This window comes from Lepus europaeus, chromosome 22 (genome assembly GCF_033115175.1).
Source record: "Lepus europaeus isolate LE1 chromosome 22, mLepTim1.pri, whole genome shotgun sequence".
NCBI classification, from domain to species: domain Eukaryota; kingdom Metazoa; phylum Chordata; class Mammalia; order Lagomorpha; family Leporidae; genus Lepus; species Lepus europaeus.
Window position 1 is genome coordinate 26,297,528 of NC_084848.1, and position 26,345 is coordinate 26,323,872.

At 44.1% G+C, this 26,345-nt stretch overlaps 1 protein-coding gene across 4 annotated transcripts in view; it reads left to right on the top strand.

Annotated features, from left to right (window-relative positions):
- Positions 1–26,345, top strand: part of MLH3 (mutL homolog 3) — a 36,346-nt gene that overhangs the window by 6,032 nt on the left and 3,969 nt on the right. The window contains exons 3-11 of one of the 4 annotated variants that reach the window (XM_062181519.1): positions 3,219–3,314; positions 4,350–4,435; positions 5,112–5,216; positions 7,202–7,274; positions 14,325–14,429; positions 15,571–15,682; positions 17,189–17,348; positions 25,491–25,514; positions 25,637–25,715. In XM_062181519.1, the coding sequence (XP_062037503.1) occupies positions 3,219–3,314; positions 4,350–4,435; positions 5,112–5,216; positions 7,202–7,274; positions 14,325–14,429; positions 15,571–15,682; positions 17,189–17,348; positions 25,491–25,514; positions 25,637–25,715 (840 nt within the window). The remainder of the gene's footprint in view (positions 1–3,218; positions 3,315–4,349; positions 4,436–5,111; positions 5,217–7,201; positions 7,275–14,324; positions 14,430–15,570; positions 15,683–17,188; positions 17,349–25,490; positions 25,515–25,636; positions 25,716–26,345) is intronic. The other 3 variants (XM_062181520.1, XM_062181521.1, XM_062181522.1) reach the window with 3 other exon arrangements.

Sequence of the window (26,345 nt, forward strand, 5' to 3'; positions counted from 1 at the left end):
AGGATCAGTAAAGGTAATTTTAAGAAGTAGTGTCAGGGCTGGTGTTGTTGGCTGGCAGAGAAAGCTGCCTCCTGCAATGCCAGCATCCCATATGGGTGTTGGTTTGTGTCTCAGCTGCTCCACTTCCCATCCAGTTCCCTGCTAATGGCCTGGCAAAAGCAATGAAGATGGCGCAGGTGCTTGGGCTGATGGTAGCCACATGGGAGACCTGGAAGAAGCTCCTGGCTCCTGGCTTTGGCTATTGCACTCATCTGGGGAGTGAACCATGGGTGGAAGATCTCTCTGTCTCTCCCTCTCTGTAATTTTGACTTTCAAATAAATAATTAAAAAAAAAAAATAGTAGTGTCAAAACTCCAAGCCATAGCAATTTAAAAAAAATCTTTAACTCCATTTTTTGCATTACAATTTTTTAATGGTTTTTATATGTGTTTGAAAGGCAGAGTGACGGGGAGGGAGAGAAGAGAGATTTGAGATCTTTCATCTGCTGGTTCACTTCCCAAATGACCACAAAGGCTGGAGCTGGGCCAGGCCAAAGCCAGGAGCCTGGAACTCCATCCAGGTCTCCCATGTGGGTGTAGAGGCCCAAGTGCTTAGGCTATCTTCCACTGCTTACCCAGGTGGATTAGCAGTGGGCTGATTGGAAGTAAAGGAGCCGGGACTCAAACTGGCACCCATGTGAGATGCCAGCATGGCATAATGCTGGCCGCTAACTCCATTCTTTCTAATACCAGTTATATTATACTTTGTTTCACCTTGTACTTCAATTTTATCATTCTTAGTTACTATCTCTTTCCAGTTCTAGTCCAGCAGATTTATTTTTTGAAGCAATCATTTCATCGTGTTTTTCTCCTTTTTAAAAATTGTCATCTGCATTATTTCTGAAACTCAAATCTAATTGTCCTCCTGAGAGATAAGTAGAATTTGGATCAGATCCTACCAGACTTTGGAGGTTGACTTGAGAACTTATCATTCATTCATCTCTTTATTTATGTATTCATTCAACATTTGGGTTTTGTTTGTTTCATTTATTTTCATTTTATTTGAAAGGCAGAGACAAAGAGGAAGATCTTCTATCTACTTGCTCAGTCTCCAGATGCTTACAACATCTGTAGCTGAGATTGGCTGAAGGCAGGTGCCAGGAACTCAATTATTGTCTCCCACATGAGTGGCAGGAACCCAAGTACTTGAACCATCATCTGCTGCCACCCAGGGTGCACATTAGCAGCAAACGGGACCACAAGCAGAGAAACTGGGGACTCAAATCAGGCACTCCAGTGTGGGATGTGTCCCAAGTGACTACGGCTGTGCCAGATGCTCACCTCTGTTCTTTCATCGTTTGTTGATCATTCACACTGGGCAAGGAGTTGTCACATTGAAGTTTTTTTTTAATGCAATAGTATGAATGTTTATTTTTCTGTATGATTTTTCTTCACTGTCCTGTTTCTATAATATAGAAAAGTATATTCTTTGAATAGCTCTAGTAAATATAAATGTAATTTTTCTACTTTGGGGTATAAATAGAGCTAAAAAATTATATACCCATCCTGCCCAAAAAGGTCTTTTAAAATTGTTGAGTTAATGTGGCTATTAGTCTTGTTCAGCAATTTTATGCAAATGCCTAAATACAAAAAGTCATTTAGTAAGTACTACCCAGGAAGGCTTGATACTTAAGATTGTCTTAAAAATCAGAAAAACTAGTAGCATTTGATTGCACCTTCAAATTTTTATAAGCAAACATTCTCGAGCAATGCAATCCACAACTGGAATTGAAATTCCACGAACACTTTCTGCACACTGTATATAAATACACATCACAACAGGGCAATTAGAATTAACATAGAGTATGTACAAAATGAACAAAGTTTAAGTTTAGACCAAAAACTTACTGCAATCTTTTGAAAAATAACTTGATTAGATATTACTTTATTCTCTTACACTAATTTACATTTATACAAATTTTAATTAAACAGATTAGATTGAGGTGCTAAGAATGTTTGCTCTATCTACACTTAGAGTTACTGCACTGTAATCTTGTAAGTCCAAATTTCCAAAGGAAGATATTTTAATGAATTAACAGAGTCCACTTTTGGATTACTTATTTCTACTGCCTATATCTTGCATATTCACATGAACATATATACACAATTTATCAACCTGTAGAGTCCTTGTAGGAAGTGTCATAATCACACAATAACAGTTACTGAGGAGTAAAGTGCCGAAAGAAATGTCTGAATTCCCACATTTGTTTTCTTGTAATAAAATCAAGAGTCCTATTACAACCGGCTCCTAAATTCGTAGTGTTTTTGAATTTCTGAAACTGATTTAGGTTATATCGACATTGAAGATTAATTGGCTTTCAGGAGTTCACAGTCTGTTAGGGAAGACAGCTGTCCAAACATAATTAGAATGACGTAAATGCTCTCATAGTGAAATATACAAATGTTGTTCCAAGTTGTTGGTGACAGTACACTCTGTCTTACACTGGGTTTTTCTAGATAACCCTTTTTTGAAGAGGTTGTTCTCTTCATTGTAGGGTATTTAACAGCAACCCTGGCCTTTATCTGCTAGGTACCAGTAGCAAACTTCACCCAAGTTGTTTTCAATGAACAATATCTCAAGACGTTGCCAGATGTCTCCCTATGATAAATTGCCCCATTGAGAACCCCTGCGACACAGGTTGCCATCCTGTTCCATAGAGATGGGTAATGGGACTAGCATTCGTGTAGACTCCTAAGGGCTGGCGTTGTGGCACCAGCATCTCATGTCAGAGCACTGGTTAGGGTCCCAGCTGCTCCACTTCCAGTCCAGCTCTCTGCTAATGCACCTGAGAAGTCAGCTGAAGATGGCCAGTGTTCTTGGGCCTCTGCCATCCACGTGGGAGACTGGAATTGAGTTCGTGGCTCTAACTGTGGCCTGATCCAGCCCCAACTGTTGGAGTTATTTTGGATGGAAGATTGATATTCTGTTCTCTCTCTCTCTCTCTCTCTCTCTCTCTCCCTCTCCCTCCCTCCCTTCCTGTCACCCTGCCTTTCAAATAAATAAATCTCTTTTAAAAATGTAAGCTCCTAAATTAAAGAATTTAGGTTTCTCAGTGCAATGTTTAGTAGATTGCCTTGTGTCTTAATTCATTTGGTGCAGAAAGAGATTTTATGTAATTTAACTTTTTACTACTTTATATTTTGAGCTTAAATTTCTAGGTTTTTCCTTTTTATATTTAGGGTCTCAGTACAGATGTCATCCTTTTAGAAGTGACCTTGTTCTTCCTTTCCTTCCAAGAGTTCAGGAGAGCACTGTGGCAAGACAGAATGACAGAGGTAGGGGCAATAACGGATTGTCTGGACACCTTGTACACGCCGTGCCACCTCACGCACAGAACAAAACAGGGCTGCATTAGTAAGCTTGATCAGTGCCAGCTGTGCCTTACTGGAACCAGGAATTCCCCATGGCCCTGTTTCACAGCAGAACTAAGTAATTCAGTGTATGCATTTAGATCAGAAATTACTTTTCCAGACTTGAGGTCAATACTGGGTGATTATGCAGTCTGTGGTCCTTTGTGATCAGGGAGATGTTTCTTATTTTTAATGATGGGGGTCACACTGCATGCTGCAGTAACTTTATCTAAGTAAAACTGAAAAAAGTGACAGACATCTTTTTTTTTTTTTTTTTTTTTGACAGGCAGAGTGGACAGTGAGAGAGAGAGAGAGAAAGAGAAAGATCTTCCTTTTGCCGTTGGTTCACCCTCCAATGGCTGGCGCGCTGTGGCCGGCACATTGCACTGATCTGAAGCCAGGAGCCAGGTGCTTCTCCTGGTCTCACATGCGGGTGCAGGGCCCAAGGACTTGGGCCATCCTCCACTGCACTCCCGGGCCACAGCAGAAAGCCAGACTAGAAGAGGGGCAACCAAGACAGAATCCAGTGCCCTGACCGGGACTAGAACCTGGTGTGCCGGCGCCGCAGGCGGAGGATTAGCCTATTGAGCCGAGGCGCCAGCCTAGACATCTATTTTTTAAATGTTTACTAAAAATACGTGTTTTTGTTTTTGTTTTTTTAACCTGTAAGCAGTGAGGCAACAAATTTAATTTGAGCCGTTGCTTTTTCAGGACTTGTATTTTGAAGTACCTTTTGTAAACAGTTGGGAGAAAAGCTATAATAACAGAAGATACAGTCATCAACTCTAGTTTAAAAAGTAGCAGAGCAGAACAATTTAGAGTTAAAGCAAACACTGAACATCTGTAGAATATAGGGCAGTGTATCTGATCTTGGGTCTTGAGGCTCCAGCCAAGGGAAGTGGGGTTCACCCTTTTTCCTGGGGCTCTGGGTGCCAGCTGAATCTTTCCCATTTGCCCTAGATACTGTGGAGGATGCTGATGGCAGTGCATCCCTGAAGTCTTTGCTCTCAGAATGGGACAACCCAGTATTTACCCGCTACCCAGAGGTGGGTGTGCAGCAGTTTTTGTTTGCCTATTCTGTTACAATTCGAACTTCATTTAAGCGGAGTATGGACACACATGTATAATTGTGAATAGAAACTGAGTATGTTTCCAAGTAATTTATTTGGAAATTAATGCTTAATGTGGAGAGGAGAAATGAGAATTCATAGCATTTTGGAAGGATTAAACCTGTATAGTCAGTGTGTGGATAGTGAATGTGTTTATCACTGTTGGAAACCCTGTCATCAGCTGTGGTGCAGTGTTCAGGGTGGTGCTGAGAAAACTGTCATCAATAGAGAAAGCGGTGCAGCCTCTTCTGTAGACGTGGGTTTCTGTTCACAGCGAGAGTTCACAGAAGGTACCTTCTGCACTGCAGAGTGTGCATAATAAGTGAACTCTCCATCACTGATTTGTTCAGTCAAGATCTTGAAGGACTTGGAGTGTAGACAGATTGTTGATCTGAAACAGTATTGGTTTTTGTCATTTCGTGTGTTTAAACAAACTTATTTAAGACGATTATTCATAGAGCTTTTTGAATTTCTGTAAGTTCCCTGAATTCAAGCCATCTTTAATAGATTATATGAGAGTGAATATTTTTAAAGCACTTTGAAATCTTTGGTAAATCAGTTCTGCAGACATAACAATTAACATTTAAATGACATTTGTGCTGGGTCTTTCTAGGTTGCTGTTGATGTAAGCAGTGGCCAGGCTGAGAGCTTAGCAGTTAAAATTCACAACATTTTGTATCCCTATCGTTTCACCAAAGAAATGATTCATTCAATGCAGGTAAAAGATTGACTTTGAAATCTCATGAAAATATATATAAGGCCTAAGCTGGATTAACTCTCACGTCATTGAATTTATTTAGTGATATAGACTACCTTGGTCTTGGCACATGGTTGTTTTTGTTTTTTTTTTTATCTTACCAGAACTTGATTGTTGGAAGAAAAGCATAGGATTAATTATAATTGCAAAGAAAGAAATGTCCTCGGTGGTGAGAGCAGGTTTGGGGAGACTCAGTTATGAATTAGACTCCCAGTTTCAGTGATTGTTAACATTTCTGCAGATTATATGTATTTGTATTTGACAGTCATTTGTAAATCAGCAAAATAGCATTGGAGACTGTGTCCTGAAATGTACAGCAGTGCCCTTTAGAAAATGACCACAGGGTCTGGTGTTGTGGCATGGGAGTAATGCCACGTCCTGCGATGCTGGAATCCCATATGGGTGCTGGTTTGTGTCCTGGCTGCTCCACTTCTGATCCATCTCCCTACTGATGGCCTGGCCCAGTGCTGGCTGTCGCAGCCATTTGAGGAGTGAACCAGTGAATGGAAGCCCTCACTCTTTCTATCGCTCCCTTACTCTCTGTAACTCTAACTTTTAAATAAATAAATAAACCTTAAAAAATAAAAGAAAAAGAAAATGACTGTATTTGCCGTGAGACTACAGAAGCTTCAGAAGCCCCCACGTTGAGGAGCTCCATGAGCAAAGGGATGCCTCAGCTCATTTGCTTTTCTACTTTGCCCTCTGTTCATCACTGTGGCTGTTGTACTCACCTTGTTTTTAGGGTTTTTTAAATGAATTTTTAAAATATTTAGTTATTTTATTTGAAAGGCAGAGCTACAGAGAGAGAGAAAGAGAGAGAGATCTTCCATCTGCTGGTTCACTCCCCAAATGGCTGCAACAGCCAGGGCTGGGCCAGACCAAAGTCAGGAGCTTCTTCCAGGTCTCCCACATGGGTGCAGGGGCCCAAGCACTTGGGCCGTTCCTTTGCTGCTTTCCCAGCTGTGTTAGCAGGGAGCTGGCTCAGAAGTGGAGCAGCTGGGAATTGGTATGTTGGCGGTGCAAGCCATGGCCTAACCTCCTTTGCAACAGTACCAGTACCTACCTTGTTTTCAATTTGGAAGCAAATTAGGAGGGTAGACAGATGTAGTTAACCTCCTAACCTGGCACTGACTTGTACCAGAACAAGTGATAGTTGATCCTTAAAGTCTAAAGCTCTGGTGGCTTTAAAAGAAAAAAACAAAACTTTATATGTTTGTTTATTTCAAAGGCAGAGACACATAGACAAGTCAAGAAAGCACTTCCATTCACTGGTTCATGCCCCAGATGCCTGCAACAGCCAGGGCTGTGCCAGGCTAGAGCCAGGAGGCTAGAACTCAATCCATGTTTCCTACATGGGAGGCAGGGATCCAGGTACTTGAACCAGCACCTGCTGCCACCTCGGTGTGCATTATCAGGAAGCTGGATTGGAAGTGGAGCCAGGACTTGAACCCAGGCAGTCTGCTGTGGGGAGTGAGCTTCCCAAGTGGTATCCTAAGCACAGTGCCAAACACCTGCCCTGCCAGTGGCCTTTGTTGCTTTAATGGACTAGCTCCTCCACAATAGTTTGTCTTGTTCCTGCATGAAGTTTTAAAATTTGTTTCAGCCTATTTACTAGCAGGCTCTACTTACACAGACAGTTCTGTGGTCATATTACCCATTAAGAGTCACTCTCTTGGGAGCATTTCATATCTACTCTGAAGCTTTGTTAGAGTGTCCCTCTCAGGTGTCTGTCTGTCTTCCTTTGTGGTCTCTCATTCTCTGTCTGATCTCTCTCCTTGCTCTTTGTCTTCCTAATGACTTCCTTAACTCCGTCAACACTTTACATCAGCCCTAGATTATGAGTGTTATAATGAAGACAACTCACAGTACGGTTTTATCGTTTTCTATGTAAATAAGCCTTTGTTAATTTTTGTGTAGTGTTGTGTCACATATTTGAATGTACGCAGGTTCTCCAGCAAGTGGATAACAAGTTTATTGCCTGTTTAATGAGCACTAAAACTGAAGAGAATGGCAAAGCAGGTAAGAATGGAGTTTTAGCCTCAATTTAATAACCAGCAAGTCTTCTGATAACCTTTTTTAAGGTTATTTTTGATATACCATACAGTTTCAGTGATTTTGATAGATGAAGGAAAAATAGTCTAGATTAATATCATGAAACAATGGTTTTAAATTACAATTAATTTTCTGTATGTAGATATACTTACATATATATAAAATACATAGTAAAATATTAGCAGCAGTTCCATGGGAGTAAAATGGTGGGCAAAGGGGGCATTTCATCTTTTATTCTGCAAAATATTTTATATTATTTGACTTGTAAATATTTTCATGTTTTCTCTTCATAATAAATGAAAATCTATGTGATGAACTCTGTTAGGTTTATTGAGAGTTACTTAGAACTGCCTGGTGACCTGCCCTAGTGAAACACTAATAGTATGTTACATTGACTGATTCAACAAATATTTTTTTAAAGATTATTTACCTGAAAAGCAGAGTAATGGGGAGAGACAGAGAGAAAGAGAGATCTTTTACCCACTGGTTTACTCTTCAAATGGCCACAATAGCCAGGGCTGAGCCAGGCCAAAGCCAGGGGCCAAGAACTCTATTTGGATCTTTAACTTGGGTGGCAGGCTCAAGCTCTTGAGCCATCACCTGCTGCTTCCTACGTACATTAGCGAGGTGCTTGATTGGAAACAGCAGCTGGGACTTGAACCAGCACTTTGAAATGGGATGTGGAATCCCATCCCAAGCATTGCCTTAGCCCCCTGTGCTACAATGCCTGCCCCTCATTGAACGAATATTGATTGAATTCCTGTTGTATACTGGGGAATATACCAGGCCTAAGAATATGATGATGGGAAAAGCTATACTCCTGAGAAACAGATAAATAACAAACATAAAATTGTAACCCTAGCTTATGTTGTAAAAGATACAAGATGCCATATGAACCTGTATTGGGAGATTTGATTTTGCTGGAGAGGCCAAGAAAAAGCTTCTTGGTAAAGTGAGATCTGAAGTATGAGCACGAGTTAACTGGGTGCAGAAGGGAGGGAGTGACATATGCAGAAGCAGAGCAAGTGTAGCTGGAGATGAGGCTGGAGAGCAGTTGGAGGAGCCAGGCCTTGAATAACAGTTAGAAACTTTGCTTTGTCCCAACACCGAGGGGAAACAATCAAAAGCTTTTTATTTATTTATTTATTTGGTGTCATTTTTGGGGTGGTATGTACCACATCACATTTGCTCTTTGGAAAGAATGTTTTGATTGTAGTATGGAGAATGGGTTGGCAGTGGGAGTGGAATTCCAGTAACTACAGAGCAAGTGATGTGGAAAGATATCACAGTATTTAAGAAACAATGGTTAGCTGAGACCAGGACAGACTAGTGAGAAATAAATGAAAACATATTTCGGGAATAAACTCAGCAGGGCTTGGTGATGCCTTGGATATGGGGAGGGTATCTCAAAGGTGACCCCTGGTTTTCTTCCTTCCATAGCTCAGTGGATGATGTTGCAGGGTGATGTTGGAGGGAGAGCAGACTGGGAAAGGGGAACATCGTGAGATAAGAGATGCCAGGAATGGAGCGGGTCCTGCAGCTCCGGACTGGAAAAGTGCTGTTCTGATCTAGGGATACAAATTTAAGTTTTCAAGCATAAGATTTGTCATTGAACGCCTAGCATAAACTTTTATCATCTAGAAAAAAGAATGAGTAGTGAGGAGAGGCCCTGAATATAGAATAATTCAACATGTGATGGCTGGGTAGCAAAGGGTGAGCCAGCAAAAGAGGTTGTGAAGGAATTGCTAGAGAAACAGGAGGAAAACAGAAGAATGCTGTGTTGCAAAGCCAAGACTTCGTGCTCCATGCTGCTGAGACAGTAAGCGAGGTGAGGCCTGTGGTTTTCAGACAGATCAGGGACGGTAGCCAATGAGAGCTGTTTGAGGGAGAGAAGAGACAAAATGCGGAAGGTGCTCATGGAGACCACCAGAGAAGATTCAGAAAAATGTGATGCGGAAGGGAGGGACTGAAGAAGGGGGAGGGGAGGGCAGAGGAGATGTTTTTAATGGGAGAAGAATCTTGAGGATATTTGCAGGAGCCTCTCTGTGTCTTTGGCTTGATTTCTGCAGTTTTAGTTATCCATAGTCAACTGTGGTCTGAATATGTTAAATGGAAAATTTTAGAAATAAAACCATTTTAAATTGGGCAACATTCTGAGTAGCGTGATAAAATCTCAAGCCATCCTTTTTTTTTTTTTTTTAAGATTTATTTGTTTATTTGAAAGGCTGAGTTACAGAGAGGCAGAGAGAGAGAGAGAGAGAGAGAGAGAGAGAGAGAGAGAGAGAGAAAGAGAAAATCTTTCATCCTCTGGTTCACTCCCCAGGTGGCTGCAATGGCTAGAGCTGGGCCAATCCAACGCCAGGAGCCAGGAACTTTTTCTGGGTCTCCCACGTGGGTGCAGGAGCCCAAGCACTTGGGCCATCTTCCACTACTTTCCCAGGCCACAGCAGAGAGCTGGATCGGAAGTGGAGCAGTCGGGATCCAAACTGGTGCAAACAGTACAGGACCCAAACAGTATGGGATGCCAGCACTGCAGGCAGCAGCTTTACCTGCTACGCCACAGTGCCGGCCCCAAGCCATCCTTTGTCCTGCCAGTGATGTAGGTCCAGTGTGTGCACGCTGTGAGGCTATTAGATCAGCTCCGAAGGTATCACAGTGCTTGTGTTCAAGTAACCTTTATTTCACTTGGTGCCCCCAAAGCACAAGAGTATGGTGCTGCCACTATTATTATATTATATATATAATCTAGTGTATTATAATATATTATTTTATTGATAGTTATTGCTGATCTCTTCCTGTGTCCAATTTACAAATTAAACAAAAACAATATATGTGGGGTTCAGTACTACCTCTGCTGGGGATCGTGGAACGTATGCCCACAGATAAGGGGGGCACTGACACAGCCTGCCTGATGGGGAAGCCTCCTGGAAAAGGCAGGAGTCGCGGAGAGCCTGGGCGCCAGGCGGGGCTGGCTGCAGACTGCGGGAGAGTGCTGCTGAGCTCTAAAAGCAGTCCATTCTCTCTGTAGCCAAAATGTTCCCTTCTACCTTGTTTAGTGAAGAATAGATCCAGGGCACATTAACCTGAAGTTCTCAGAATGATCAGCAATATGTAACTAGAAGATCAAATTCCTATAGTTTTACTACTTCTAGAAAATTCATAGTTTTTTTTTTTTTTTTCTTGAAATTTGATTGCTTGGAATTTTTTTCTTGTTTTTGAAATACCGAAATCTCGGCCGGCGCCGCGGCTCACTAGGCTAATCCTCTGCCTTGCGGTGCCAGCACACCGGGTTCTAGTCCCGATCGGGTGCCGGATTCTGTCCTAGTTGCCCCTCTTCCAGGCCAGCTCTCTGCTGTGGCCAGGGAGTGCAGTGGAGGATGGCCCAAGTCCTTGGGCCCTGCACCCCATGGGAGACCAGGAGAAGCACCTGGCTCCTGCCATCGGATCAGTGTGGTGCGCCGGCCGCAGCGCGCCTACCGCGGTGGCCATTGGAGGGTGAACCAATGGCAAAAAGGAAGACCTTTCTCTCTATCTCTCTCTCTCACTGTCCACTCTGCCTGTCAAAAAAATTTAAAAAATAAAAAGAAAAAATAAAAAGAAAAAAAAATGAGTATTATTGTTTTAAATTACAGTGATGCTAATGCCATATATTAGCATTTTATGTTGTATGTGTCTGTCTACTATAAAATACAGTAGTACAGTATGACACCCTAAAAAATAAAGATTCACTCATTCATGTTTATATTTGTTTACTTATTTATTTATGGTAGCACTAGTTTTATTTTTTTCAGTTTCATTGTGGTATAGTTGACAAAGGAAATTTTATAAATTTAAGTTGTAGAGAGTGATGATTTGATATATGGGTATATTGTGTAATGATGACTAAAATTAATCAACACATCCATTAATGGGGTGGGGAGCCTTTTTTCTGGCAAGGGCCATTTGGATGTTTATAACATTATGCACATGCTATACAAGATTACCAACTTTAAAATTAGCCTGCTATAGATTTACTGAAATGTGAGTGCTGCCTTTAGTTGTCTTGGCAGGGCCAGAGTCAGTGATGTCACGGGCCAGATGTTCCCCACCACTGCACAGTTACTGTTTTGTGTGTGTTGGGGGTTGAGGACACTTATGATCTATAGTCTTAGTAAAGGCCAGGTAAGCAATACATTCTTTAATAAATATTAATTGAATTACCAAGCACTATGTTAAGCACTAAGTTTTAAAAGTAATAATACCTCAGAACCTTTTTGTATCACTCTGCCTGTTAAAACCATAGTATATTTCTTTTTGTCAAGAAATTTTGTATTGACATATGAAAATGACTCATATGGAATACAGTGTGGTGATGCATACAGTGTGTAGTGAACAGTCAGGGTGATAACACTTCCAACTCCTTAAACATTGATCAGTTCTTTGAGTTCGGAGCCTTCAAATTCTTCTCTTCTAGTTCTTTAGAAAGCATGTAAAAGACGGTTGTAAACCATAGTCACCCTTCTATGACGTAAGGCATCAGAACTTTTTCCTGCTATCCAACTGCATTTTGGTACTTGTTACCTGACCTCCTTTTTTTTTTTTTTAAAGATTTATTCATTTTATTTGAAAGGCAGTTACAGAAAGAAAGGGGGAGAGATGGGAATGGGTTGAGAGAGAGAGAAAGAGCAATCTTCCATCCGCCTGTTCACTCCCCAAGTGGCTGCAATGGCCAGGGCTGGCCCAGCCAGGAGCCAGGAGCTTCTTTCCTATTTCCCATGTGGGTTGCAGGGGCCCATGCACTTTGGCCATCTTCCGCTGCTTTCCTAGGCCGTTAGCAGGGGGCTGGATTGGCAGTGGAGCAGCCGGGACATGAAGCAGGGCAACACAGGCAGCAGCTTAACCCCCTTGGCCACAGCACCTGCCCCTCACCTCTTTCTGTCCTCCTCCCCTCTATCCCTCTGAACCTCTGGTGACCACTGTTTACTCTCTACATCTACTAACTCAGCACTTTTAGCTTCCATGTATGAGTGGGAACACCATTTGTTTTTCTGTACCTGGCTTATTTCACTGAACATAATGTCCTCCAGCTTCATTCTGTATTTATTGAGTTCCTGTCATATGTCAGGTACTACTACACTTGCTGGGAGTACAGCAGGCAGAGATTCCTGCCTTCGTGAAGCTTCTATGCTACTGTGTTAAAATAAAAAAAAAAATTTTTTTTTTAAATGCAACATCTGGATGAGTAAATTACTTCCTCTAGGTTTGGCTTTTTGGGGTCAGGACATTCTGCCTTGTTCTTGAGAGTCCAAAGCCTTGCTGCACGTGGACGTGCCTGGGAGTCGGTTGGAATTGCATAAGCTTGTGTCCCAACGCTGGCTTTCTGAATTGATCTGCATTTTAATAAGATCCTAGGTTTGTGTTTGCTCATCAAAATCTGAGAAACTCAGTCTGAAACAGGGCAGACTTTGACCAGTGGGAAACCCAGCTACAGGTAGTAGTTTTTGTTTATTTTTGGTTTTGAAAGACATGTTTTAAAAATTTTTAATTGTTTAATTAAAGATTGTTTTTACTTATTTGAAAGGCAGAATGACAGAGAGGTATCTTCCAACTGCTGGTTCACTCCTCAAAAAGCCACAACAGGCCGAAGCCAGGAACCAGGAACTTTGTCTTGCTCTTCTACATGGGTGGCCTGAGAAACTTGGGCCATCTTCCACGCTTTCCCAGGTGTATTTACCAGAGAGCTGGATCAGAAGTGGAGCAGCCAGGGCTCAAACTGGTGCTCCAGTATGAGATGCTAGAGTTGCAGGCGGTTTCTTAACCCACTGTGCCACAATGCTAGCCCCTTTTTAAATTAAAAAAAAAAAAAAATTTTTTTTTTTGACAGGCAGAGTTAGTGAGAGAGACAGAGAGAAAGGTCTTCCTTCCGTTGGTTCACCCCCAAAATGGCTGCTACATCCGGCGCACTGCGCCTATCCAAAGCCAGGAGCCAGGTGCTTCCTCCTGGTCTCCTATGCGGGTGCAGGTGCCCAATCACCTGGGCCATCCTCCACTACCTTCCCCCAGGCCACAGCAGAGAGCTGAACTGGAAGAGGAGCAACCAGGACAGAACCAGCGCCCCAACCAGGACTAGAACTGGCGCCACAGGCAGAGGATTAGCCTAGTGAGCCACAGCGCCAGCCAGCCCCTTTTAAATTTATTTTTAAACATCCATTTCGAGGCCAGTGGGTTAAGCTACTGCTTGCATCACCAGCATCCTGTATCAAAGTGCTGGATCAAGTCCCAGCCACACTCTGCTTCTGATCCGGCTTCTTGCTTTTGTGCCCAGGAAGGCAGTGGTTGATGATCCAAGTGCTTGGCCTCCTGCCAGCCTTGTGGGAGACCCAGATGGAATTCCTGGATCTTGGCTTCAGTCTGGTCCAGCCCTGGCCATTGTGGCCATTTGGTGAATGAACCGGTGGATGGAAGATTTCTCTCTCCCTCTCTCTCTCTCTGTAACTCTTTATCTTTCAAATAAATTGTTTAGAATAATATGAGATTCTTATTTTAGTGTTTATAAATAAAGTTTTATTGGAACACAACTTGTCTGTGGCTGCTTTGGCTCAAAATGAATAGGTTAGTAGTGATGACAGAAATTGTATGGTCTAAAACTGTACGGTCACCATCTGGCTCTTGACAGAAAAAATTTACTGGCCTCTGAGCTAAAGTATATGCATTCTTCATGGGTTTCAGAGTAGCTTGCAGCTGAGGGCCAGCAGGTCATAATAATGTGTTTAATGATCCTTCACTGTATTGAAGTTTCATTAATAAATCAAAACTAGTATTTAAACATTAGGAATGAAGGACTCTAACCTAATTTTATAAATGAAATACTGATAAACTAAAAAGCTTTTCATCAGGGATATATATTTGTTAGTGTTTCTCCCATAGTTTTGATTTCTCAGGAAATAAAAGATACAGTTGTATTACTTAGTATATTTTTGCTTATGCTCATGTTGTTGAATAGTCTGAATTAAGCCTTTCCTGCCTGCCTCTGTGCAGCTGAGCCCCAGGTAATGCTTGCTAACCCTCCAGGTGGAAACCTGCTCGTCCTGGTGGACCAGCATGCCGCCCACGAGCGCATCCGTCTGGAGCAGCTTCTTACTGGTGAGGACCCGCTTGTGACCAGAAAAGATTTGAGCCTCCCCCGCAGAATTAGTGCACCAGAAAGAGTTTCTCTAACTGTGACTGTTTGGAAGAAAGATGCATTGTTATGTTTAAAAAATTTGAGGTGAGGTCCTTGGTCTGGCCTCTTATAAGTGAAAGGATATAGAGTTTGCGTTCCTACTTCAAACACGTGAAGCCTTTTTTACATACCAAAGCCTTATTTGCTTTCTATTTATTATTAACCTGGTGGTGCCTAAGGACGGGGCTACTTTATATGACATCGGCCGCACCCTCGGGTACATGAGACCCCCGCAGCTCTGTACATCCACCGTTCTTACTTTAAGATTTAATCTGCTCCGGGTCAGGCGGTGTAATCAAATTGCTCCACCTCTGAATGGCATAGAAGGGAGCGTGTTGAAGTCTGCAGGGTCCCCAGCCCACTTGGCTTCTCTCTCCAGCAGCAACAGTGTCACTGCTTTTCTGTGTAACTTTCCAGATGTAATACATGCTTTTTAAGTGTTGCTGTTCAGTCTTTTCATCCTGAAGCAGTTTGTTCGAGTGATACAACATCCCAGGAAACCTCCTGAGGTCAAATAATGAAACCCTTGAATGTCAGAATTAGGAGCTACTTCACGGGCAGTGCTACTGCTACCGTTTTCATTTCTCCTTATAAAGTGAAAGCCTAAGAACTGGGAAAGTTGTAATGGAAGCAGTGATAGAAAAACTGACTTGATGCAGGCCCTGTGCCCTTTGCAGATAATGCCAGCTCTCCTCAAAACCTGGGAGCCTTTTCTGAAGGGGCGGGGAAGCCTTCGTGAGCCATCGCAGTGTGCGGTGAACCCGTGTCATTTCCCCATTAATCTGCATTATTCGCTTCTGTTACTGAACCACGGGAACATCGCATTGCTCATTTCCATGTAAGGGTTAAGGCTTATTTGGAAAATACTGATAAACTGAGTTGACAGGCTGGACATTTACCAGTCTGACTTTAATAATGAAAATTCAAAATCTAAAACTGAACATTGAACACTCTGGCAAACGCTAGAATAATTGTATCATGACTGCGCCTCACCATATTCCATTTTTGTTTGAGTCTAGACTTCCCTTCCTACTCCTAACCCATTCGTCTTCCTTCCGGCAGAATCCTATGAGAAGCAACAACCACAAGGGTCTGGTCGGAAAAAATTACTGTCTTCCACCATAATTCCTCCCCTGGAGATAACGGTGACGGAGGAACAAAGGAGACTCCTACGGTTAGTTCCACCGCGGGGCTGTGATGCTCAAAGTACAAAGTGCCCACGATGCTTCCTTGAGGTGTAGCACAGCTGTTGTTCCACTGTTTCAGTGAGGAACCTGAGACCACGACAGGTGACCTGACTGGTCCAGGGTCATCACAGTGAGTGAGACCACGACAGGTGATCTGACTGGTCCAGGGTCATCACAGTGAGTGCTGGGGCAGGCGCTCACAGGCAGGTCTTTGGACTCCAGAAGCTGCTCTTTGCACTGTGTCCCAGCTGTTGAGTATGGCATAGGTTTCCCTAGTAATGTTTTCCAGCAGTTGGGTAGAACACTCTTCCCATTTCTTGGAACAGTCAGTATTTATGCTGTGCTGTTTCTGAAAGCAAAGTTACTGCAGTAATTGCTTCCATTCTACGTCGTCTCGCTGCGTTCTAGATTCTTAGTTTTCATTACCGTACTCCTGTTGGGAAGAAGGTGAGCACGCGATGCCGGGGCTGGGGGTGGGGGTGGGGGATCGTGTATCGGGTCACAAGGCAGGATGCTTTCCCACTCGTTACTGAAAATGAAGGACTCATCTCCCAGTTCACTTCCGGTTTGGGAATACACTACTGCCAATGCATCTTCTCTGGGGCATAACTTCTATTAGAGACAGATCCATTTATTTACATCCTGTTAATTAGGCCCTCACAGTTCCTGGGGCTTTAATTATCTCCCCGCTCTAATGCTGATTCAAAACATTCTCAGTCCTTTCTTTGTGCCAAATCCATTCAAGTGCTGCAGGGAGAAGTTAGCAGTTCCTCAGTGAAAAATAAAAACCTAGGAACAAGACTTAGAAACAGATGGTTTCTCTCTATGGAAACCAGAAAAAAAAATGAAGGCTAATACAAGGTAATACCCCCTTACCTGCAGCAGATACATTCAGGGCCCCATGGATAGTGAACCCTACATAACCTGTCTCTTTCCCTGTGAGCCCTGTAGTCTTGCACATGGTACGGGAGTGAATCTGCCCAGTATTTTATGCTCTAGTGTCTCCTTTCCCTCACCACTCATGCCCTTTGGGGCCACTATTAAGTAAAATAAGTTTTCCTTGAACGCAGCACTGCAGTAGGCAGTTGATGTGACAACAGAGATGGGTGTGAAGCAACTGAGCAGTGCGGGCACCCTGAACAATGGGGCGGCTCATGTCCCGGGCAGGACAGAGCAAGGCTGCGACATTGCAGCACACACAACAGCACGGCACACAACCTGACACTTAGGAATTGGCTAGTTCTACAACTTTCCATTTAATATGTTTGCACTGCTGTTGAACCACGGTAACCGGAACTAAGGAAAACACAGCTGCAGGTGAGGAGGGACCACTGTCATTCAGAAAGAAGATTTTATCATAGAACCCTGGACACACACGTGTAAGTGAGGAAAGCGACCTTTAAAGCTCATGTTCGCTTTTGAGAAATAGGTTCTTGGAATCAGTCCTCTAGCGTGAATGAAGTAAGCTGTCACATTTCAGCTTCTCTCTCTAGGTGTTACCACAAGAGTCTGGAAGATCTGGGCCTTGAATTTATATTTCCAGACACTAGCGATTCTCTGATCCTGGTGGGAAAAGTGCCACTGTGCTTTGTGGAAAGAGAAGCCAATGAACTTCGCAGAGGAAGATCTACTGTGACCAAGAGTATCGTGGAGGTAACATGTAGCTGAAGATGTTGGGGGAACTGCTGAGTGATAGGAACGTTATGCTATGTTTAGATACTCTTTGTCTTCCTCCTTTATTCAACAAGCATTCATGGTGTTTACCTGCTGAGTGCTAGGCATCAGCTCCAGGTGAGGAAGAAGACCATTTAAATAATTACAGTATAGGGACCGGTGCTGTGGCGCAGCGGGTTAACGCCCTGGCCTGAAGTGCCGGCATCCCATATGGGTGCCAGTTCTAGTTCTGGCTCCTCCTCTTCCGATCCAGCTCTCTGCTATGGCATGGGAAAGCAATAGAAGATGGCCCAAGACCTTGGGCCCCTGCACCCAAGTGGGAGACCCAGAGGAAGCTCCTGGCCCCTGGCTTCGGATTGGCACAGCTCCAACCGTTGCGGCCATCTGGGGAGTGAACCATCGGATGGGAGACCTCTCTCTCTCTCTCTGCCTCTCCTCTCTCTGTGTAACTCTGACTTTCAAATAAATAAAAATAAATCTTTAAAAAAATACAAAAATAAACAATTACAGTATAGTCGAGTATAGGCTACTAGCAGCATGCTCAGGAGTGTTAGAATCACAGACTGGGAGCCGGTGCTGTAGCAGCAGGTTAAAGCCCTGGCCTGCAGTGCCGGCATCCCATATGGGCGCTGGTTCTAGTCCCAGCTGCTCCTCTTCCAATCCAGCTCTCTGCTATGGCCTGGAAAAGCAGTAGAAGATGGCCCAAGTCCTTGGGCCTCTGCACCCACGTGGGAGACCTGGAGGAAGCTCCTGGCTCCTGGCTTCAGATTGGCTCAGCTCCGACCGTTGCAGCCACTGGGGAGTGAACCAGCAGATGGAAGACCTCTCTCTCTGTCTCTACCTCTCTCTGTAACTCTTTCAAATAAGTAAAATAAATCTTAAAAAAAAAAAAAAAAAAAAAAAAGAATCGCAGACTGATTACTGTGCCCAGGGAGGTGTAGATCAAGGAAAAATGTCACAGAAAAGCTTTTTCTTAAGAAAAGTCTCACCGGCTGGTGGGAAACTGCCAAGTACAGAGCAGGGAGGAGGGCACTGTAGGCAGAGGAACAGACAGAACAGACTTGGAGCAGGCCCTTTGTTTACAGGGCAGTGGTGGGACTGGCAGCGGCGAGTGAAGTTGGCAAGGCCAAATCATAAGGGAATTCAGCACAGTCTGCTAAGCAGTTTGCATTTCTTCCTACAGGAAACTCATGGAGAATTTCAAACAGGAGAGGAAGATATATTTTAAACTGTGTTTTTTAAAGCATTTTATTTATTTATTTGAAAGAGTTACAGAGAGATCTTCCACCCACTGATTCATTTCCCAAATGGCCACAGTGACCAGGGCTGAGCTGGGCTGGGCCAGGCTGAAGCCAGGAGCCAGAAGCTTCTTCTGGGTCTCCCACATGGGTATAGGGGCCCAAAGACTTGGGCCATCTTCCTCTGCACATTAGGAGGAAGCTGGATTGGAAGTGGAACAGCGGTACTCAAACCGGCACAGGCAGCAGGTTAACCCACTATGCCATAGCGCTGGCCCTGTTAAACTGTACTTTTAAGATATTTATTTACTTTCATTTACTTGAAAGGTAGAATGACGAAAGAATGAGTCTGTGCTCTGGTTCACTCCCCAGATGGCCACAACAGCTGGGGCTGGCCCAGACCAGAGCCAGGAGCTGGAACTCCAGCTGGGTCTCCCACATGATGGCACAGGTCCGAGTCCTTGAGCCATCATCTGACGCCTCCCAGAGTGCACATTGACAGGGAGGTGGACCAGAATCGCAGAGTGCTTGGGACTGTACCAGGCCCTGCAGGGTGGGATGCGGGTGTATCAGCCAGCGCATAGCCCACGGCACTCAGTACCAGCTCCTAGACTACAGGCTGTATATGATATTTTGGTAAAGGTTTCAAAAACTGGGAGGCAGCATTGAGGTGTTAGAATGACCATTGTCTTTAATTCTTGACTTTTTTTTTTTTAAGATTCATTTATTTATTTGAAAGAGTTATACAGAGAGAGGAGAGGCAGAGAAACAGGTCTTCCCTTCACTGACTCACTCACGAACTGGCCGCAACGGCCAGAGCTGCGCTGATCAGGAGCCAGGAGCTTCTTCTGGGTCTCCCACGTGGGTGCAGGGGCCCAAGCACTTGGGCCATCCTCTTCTGCTTTCCTAGGCCATAGCAGGGAGCTGGATCGGAAGTGGAGCTGCCAGGACTTGAACTGGTGCCCAAATGGGATGCCACCACAGAGCTAGCCCCCTTTTATTTTTTTTTACAACAAATACAATTTATTTTCCTTATTGCCTTCCCCCCTTTCCTGATTCTAATAGTCTTCCTTATTTACTCTTTTTTTCTGATAATGGTTTGGAAACTATGTAATCTTTCTTCTGTCTTTTAAAATATTAACCTTGAGTTTTAGCATGTGTAGTTAGTAAAGTTTAAAGGTAACTAGTTTCACTGTCCTTTTCCTAAACTATACAAAAAAATTACAATCTTAATGTCCCATCACTCCTCTCCCATTTCTCTTGTTGTTGTCTAGTATTTTATTTATTTATTTTTAAAGATTTATTTGCAAGGCAGAGTTACAGAGAAAGAGAGGGAGCTTCCATCTGCTGGTTCACTCCCCAAATGGTCACAATGGCTGGGGCTGGGCCAGGCTGAAGGCAGAAGCCTGGAACTCTATCGGGGTCTCCCACGTGGGTGGCAGGGACCCAAGTACTTGGGCATTCCTAGGGGCATTAGCAAGGAGCTGAATTGGAAGTGGAGCAACTCAGACTTGAACTGGTGCCCAAATGGAATGCTGGCATTGCAGGCAGTGGCTTAACCTGCTCTGCCATGCCTCTCGTATTTTAATTCCACTGTGTTTTTTAATCCTTCAGTAGTCATTAATAGTATAATCAGTGTTTATTTAGATTAGCTAAAATGTTCACCAGAGTCTTTGTTCATGGCTGCCTGTTGCATCCTACTTATTCCTTGTGCTTCTTTTCTTTTTTTACAAAAGTAAATCTTTTTAAAGCCCACGAATGATAAGCCGCCTTTAAAAATACCTTTACTGCGCCTTCACATTTGTTGCATTGTCTAGCTAAAAATAGAATTCCACATTGCCAATTACCCCCAACATTTTGAAAATATTCATCTACTTCTCACAATGAACTTTGGTTCATTGTCAATCTAATTATTGTTACTTTGTGGGTAATCTGATTGTTTTTGCCCTCTGGGTACTTTTAGTTTAAGATTTTCTCTTTGTCCCTGATATTATGCAATTTCCTCATGATGTATCTTTGTGTGGATTTATTTTTATTTCCTTCTTTAGTGTCATCATTCTTCCACTTGGAAAGTGTATAATCATTATCACTTCAAACAGTGCTGCTTGCCCATTCTCTCTCTTGTCTCCTGGAATCCTGTAAGATGTTTATTGGATTTTCTTTCTGTTCTCCCTGTCTCAAACTTTTTTCCTATTTTCCATTATTCTATCATTCTGCGATACATTCTGGGAAATTTCCTTGCTTATTTTCCAGTGAATTAAAGGGCTGTCTTCATCTGCTGTTTATAAATATATTTAACTTATCCACTGAATCTTTTATTTCAGTGACCACATTTTTTATTTCTGGAAGTCTTATTTGGTCCTTTTTCAAATCCGCCTGTTCTTTTCTCATTGGTGACCTTTGTTTATTATGCTTTCTGTTCCTTTACCTGTAGTTCTCTATTTGAAGCATGGGCAAATGCCCATCCATTTTGTCTGCCATTTGTCTAGGAATCTGAATTAACTTAGTATATCTAAAAGAAAAACTAGACGATAGATTTAGTAGATAAATTGGGGGATAAACTGATACGGGAAAAATGTGTGGCAGGGAGAACTGTTGAGAGGCTGTTGCCCTGGTTGACGTAACGGAGGACGAGGAGGTGACTCGGTCGACAGTGGTGGGGCTGGAGAAGAGGAGCAGCTTCGAGACACAGTGCGGAGGTCAGGTCTGGAGGGCCTGGCCCGGTGCTGTAGTGGTCTGTGTAGTGCCCATCCCGTGTGGGCACCAGTTCATGTCCCAGATGCCCCTCTTCTGATCCAGCTCTGTGCTGTGGCCTGGGAAAGCATGGAAGATGGCCCAAGTCCTTGGGCCCCTGCACTTGCTTGGGAGAGCCGGAAGAAGCTCCTGGCTTCAGATCGGCCCAGCTACAGCTATTGCAGCCATTTGGGGAGTGAACGATCATTCCGGCAGATGGAAGACTTTCTCTGTGTCTCTCCTTCTGTCTGTAACTCTGCCTCTCAAGTAAATAAACAAAATCTTTAAAAAATATATTTTTTTAATTTAAAAAGTAAAGAAAATGAGGGAAAAACGATGTCGCTCTGATTCTAGGGCCTCTAGCCTAGGCAGCTTAGAAGAATGGTGGTGCTATTGGCAGAGAAAGGAGGCAGGAAGAGGCGCACATCCAGCGTGGCAGTTGGGTCGGGAGTCCAGCTTGAGAAGCATTGCATGCCTGCAGGTGGAGATGTCCAGTGGGTCAGTAGATGTGGAGAAGAGATCCGGGCTGTATGCATCTGTTGGAGAGTTAGGATTATATTTTCATGTGTCACAAGCCGCAGAAGGGCCTAGAGGAAGTGATTGTTCAGGGAGAATATGAGAGTGAAGAAGGAAGAGTGCAAGGCATAGAGCCCGCAGGATGCCAGCATCTGGGATGTGTTGTTTTGGAAGAGGTCTGGAAAGCGACTGCTAAAAAGAAGGAACTGCAAGCAAGATTGGAAATGTTTGGTCAGGAGAAGTCGCGTTGGCAAAACCAATGGAAGTTTTAATCAAGAAGGGAGTGGTCAACAGTGGCCATAAAGTAAAGCTTAGAGGTTGGTTGTGGCCCTGAGGACATTGGCGCCCTGGAGAAATCACTTCCTGGGAATGAAGTGAAGCAGCAGTGGGTGGGAAGCGAGTGCAGAGAGAGGGGAGGAGGCTGAATCAGCCGCTCAAGCATGTGGCTCTATGAAGAGGGTGAGCACCGGAGGTCAGGGTGGCTGGGGAGTGTGGGGCAGGACACAAGGCGGAGGGAGGACTGTTGTTCAGGATGGCAGAGACACGGGCATGTGTGTAGGCTGAGGGCAGTCAGCAGTGCCAGCTTTTCAGTTACCTTGGGCCTACCCCTTCCAGAAAGCGCCTTTTGATCTGACAGCCTTTGGGTTGCTTTCAGCAGAGCTCTTTTCTCTATGTCTCCTGCTCCAAATTGTCTTAAGTCCAAAAGATAGAATCTGTTAGGATCTTCTATTGCAATTCAATCCCTAAATATTTAACCAGAAAATTATAATGAGAACTTTTCCTGAAGTGACTTCAAAGACTACTGTTAAGCAGTTTACTTCAAATTGAAACAAAGCTTATGTTTTCAGAAAATCTTGATTATATTAAGTCAGGCTGATCAGGACAGATTTTGTTGATTCTAAGAAGTTGGACTGCTAAAATCCAAAAGTTGTACTTTCGAAATTTGTATTTATTAAATAAAAGTTTTCTATAAAAAAAAAAAAAACCACTGTAATCCAGAAGTTGTACTTTCTCCTTTTTTTTAAGATTCATTTATTTACTTGAAAGTCAGAGTTACACACACACAGAGAGAGAGAGAGAGAGAGAGAGAGAGAAAGGGTCTTCCATCTGCTGGTTCACTCCCCAGTTGGCTGCAACAGCCAGATCTGTGCTGATCTGAAGCCAGGAGCCAGGAGCTTCTTCCAGGTCTCCCACGTGAGTGCAGGGGCCCAAGGACTTGGGGCATCTTCTACTGCTTTCCCAGGCCATAGGAGAGGGCTGAATTTTAAGTGGAGCATCCAGAACTCAAACTGGCACCCATATGGGATGCTGGCACTGCAGGCGGTGGCTTTACTCACTAAGCCACAGCACCGGCCCCAAAGTTGTACTTTTGAAATTTATATTTATAAAATAAAAGTTTTTTATAAAAAAAAGTTGGAACAGTTTTGGTGTTTTGAGGTAGCTACTTGAATCCTGGCAGTTGCAAGATGGTTAATACATGGTTCCATAAAGTTCTGTTTTCTAGCCTGCCTCATGGGCCTTTTAAATATTGCTTAAACTATCCAGTGTTGATTAAACCGCTGAAATATAAAGTGAACCGAGAAGGAGACCCATCTCCTTCCCCTCACTGGACTTCATGGGTACAAATATACAAGCATGGGATAAGAGCAGAGAAGCTAGGTGTGCCGTCCCTGCGCTGTGAGCGTTTTTTCAGAGCGCCAGGCGCTATGAGCCGCTCTGCTCACGTTCGCCTGTCGCATGTTACCCAGCCTCAAAAATGTGTGATGCAGTGTCTACCACCTCACTCTTGGTAACAAGCCTGGCAGACCCGAGTGTGTGTGAGGGGGGAGGGAATGCTCCGAGTCTGGTTTAAAAAGAAAACGTACCCTGCTGTCATCTTGGGAAGTGATTTTATTCGTGGCCGTTCCCAGGAGTAAGAAAGTCCTGTGAATTTTTTTCTTATGAAGAAATCATTAAATGTACCATATCTCAAAACACTTTTTTTTTTGCTTCCAGAAGTTAAACAACTTCTTTGAAGTTCTTTTACAAATGTTACTACCTAGGGACTGGTGCTGTGGTGCAGCGGGTTAAAGCCCTGGTCTGAAGTGCCGGCATCCCATATGGGCGCTGGTTCGAGTCTGGCTGCTCCACTTCCGATCCAGCTCTCTGCTGTGGCCTGGGAAAGCAGTAGATGACCCAAGTCCTTGGGTCCATGTACCCACGTGGGAGACCTGGAAGAAGCTCCTGGCTCCTGGCTTCAGATCGGCGCAGCTCCAGCTATTGTGGCCATCTGAGGAGTAAACCATCGGATGGACTTCTCTCTGTGCCTCTCTTCTGTGTAACTCTGACTTTCAGATTAATAAATAAATCTTTAAAAAAAAATTACTACCCATAGTGCTGTAACTGTTTTTTTTTCTAAAGATTTTTATTTGAAATGCAGAGTTACAGAGAGGCAGAGATAGAGAAAGAGAGAGGTCTTCCATCCACTGGTTCACTCTCCAAATGGCTACAATGGCCAGAGCTACACTGATCCAAAGCCAGGAGCCAGGAGCCAGGAGCCTCTTCTGGGTTTCCCATGTGGGTGCAGGGGCCCAAGTACTTGGGCTGTCTTCTGCTTTTCCAGGCCATATCAGAGAGCTGGATCCAAAGTGGAGCAGCCGGGACTGGAACTGGTGCTTACATGGGTTGCAGGCACTGCAGGCAGCAGCTTTACCTGCTAAGTCACAGCGCCGGCCCCAAGGGCTATAATATTGTACGGGCCACCCCAGGGACAGAGATATACAGGGGAAGAGAAACTTCTCAACAAAATATCTCCGAAAATGAGTTTTTGACTCGAAGGAAATTGTCCCCAAAAGCTGGTGGGCTTATGTTTATGATAATTACACGAGTATGTTTGGGAGAACACAGTTGTGTTATGACTTTTGTGTATTTATTCCCAGTTTATGTGTAATATTACACTGGTTTGGCTTAGATTGTAAACACAGATAGACAGCCTCTTGATGAGAAACGTTCCTCCTGTGTTGAGTCAGCTGAATCCTGAAGGCCCCTGTCCCGGGTATGTAGCCTCCTGAGCTGCTTCATGTCTCAGGAGGGAGTCACAGTAACTAACTATTCTGCATCCAGGGAGCGGTCTACGCAGTCCACCTGGTAGTCCATACTCAAACTACCCAACACCACATGCATTTCCACCTCAGTGCTGTGTTGCTGGAACCCCCTCCTACGGGAAGCATATTTTAAAGATGAAAACCAGGGGGCCAGCCTTGTGGGGTAAGCCTCCAGCTGCAATGCCAACATCCCATATCGGAATACCAGTTCCAAGTCCCAGCTGCTCCACTTCTGGCCCAGCTTCCTACTGATGTGCCTGGGAAGGCAGCAGAATATGGCCCAAGTGCTTGGGGTCAGGTACTTGGCACCCATGTGGGAGACCCAGAGGGAGTTCCTGGCTCCTGGCTGTGGTCATTTGGGAAGTGAACAGCAGATGAGATCTCTCTCTCTCTCTCTCTCTCTCTTCTCTCTTCTCTCGTCTCTCTTTCTCTGTCACTCTGCCTTTCAGATAAATAAACAAACAAAGCTTTAAAAGAAGACGAGTAGAATATTTTATAAATTACCAAAGGACAAATAGAATATGAATGCCTGTTTTCCTTTTTGCTTATAGGAATTCCTTCGAGAACAAGTAGAGGTAAGCTTTCCTCTTACTTGGGGGCTTCGTGCAGAGGGACCACACGTAACAGGCTTCGTGCAGAGGGACCACACGTAACAGGCGCCATTGTTCCTTTCCCTGTGAATGTGTTCCTGCATCAGCTGCTCCAGACCACTGGAAGCATCCAGGGGACGCTGCCGCTGACGGTGCAGAAGGTGCTGGCCTCCCAGGCCTGCCACGGTGAGACCCTCAACATGCTGGCCATGGACTGCTCTGCGCCATGAGCACAGGCGGGAGCAGTGGGTGTGGGAGAAGCAGAAGGGACGTCGACGGCTTACCTCATGGGAAGTACAGTTTAGACCAGGAAACCGAATACACATGTACATGATGCCTGAAAAAACCACTTCTACAAAGCAAAATACCAGCACACACATTTGACTATAAATGGATTTATAGCTTGGATCGGGGTTCACCTGCAGAAGCCTGTGCACGCACACAGAGACAGAGACAAACTAGTTATTGGGGGAGCAGCAAAGAGTCAGGAATTTGGCTGGTAAGAAAGAGCAGGAGCCTAGAAGGCCACAGTAGAACGTTTAGATTTGATAGAGAAGGCCTTGGAATCCGAGGGCTCTTGAGTAGGGTGATGTGATAAAACACAGAAAGTAGATTTGGAGGAATTCACTTAGGGATCATGACAGCTACAGAACCTGTAGCATCTGTCACGGGGCCACGGTGGGGTCTCCAGTCCACTGACAGTCCTGCCTCTTAGCCCCTCCACTCCTCTCCTTGGTCTTCCCCCGCGTGGTAACCACGGTCCGTCCTAAGTCTGTCACCTACAAACATCCTAAAATCCTTGTCTTTTATTCCACC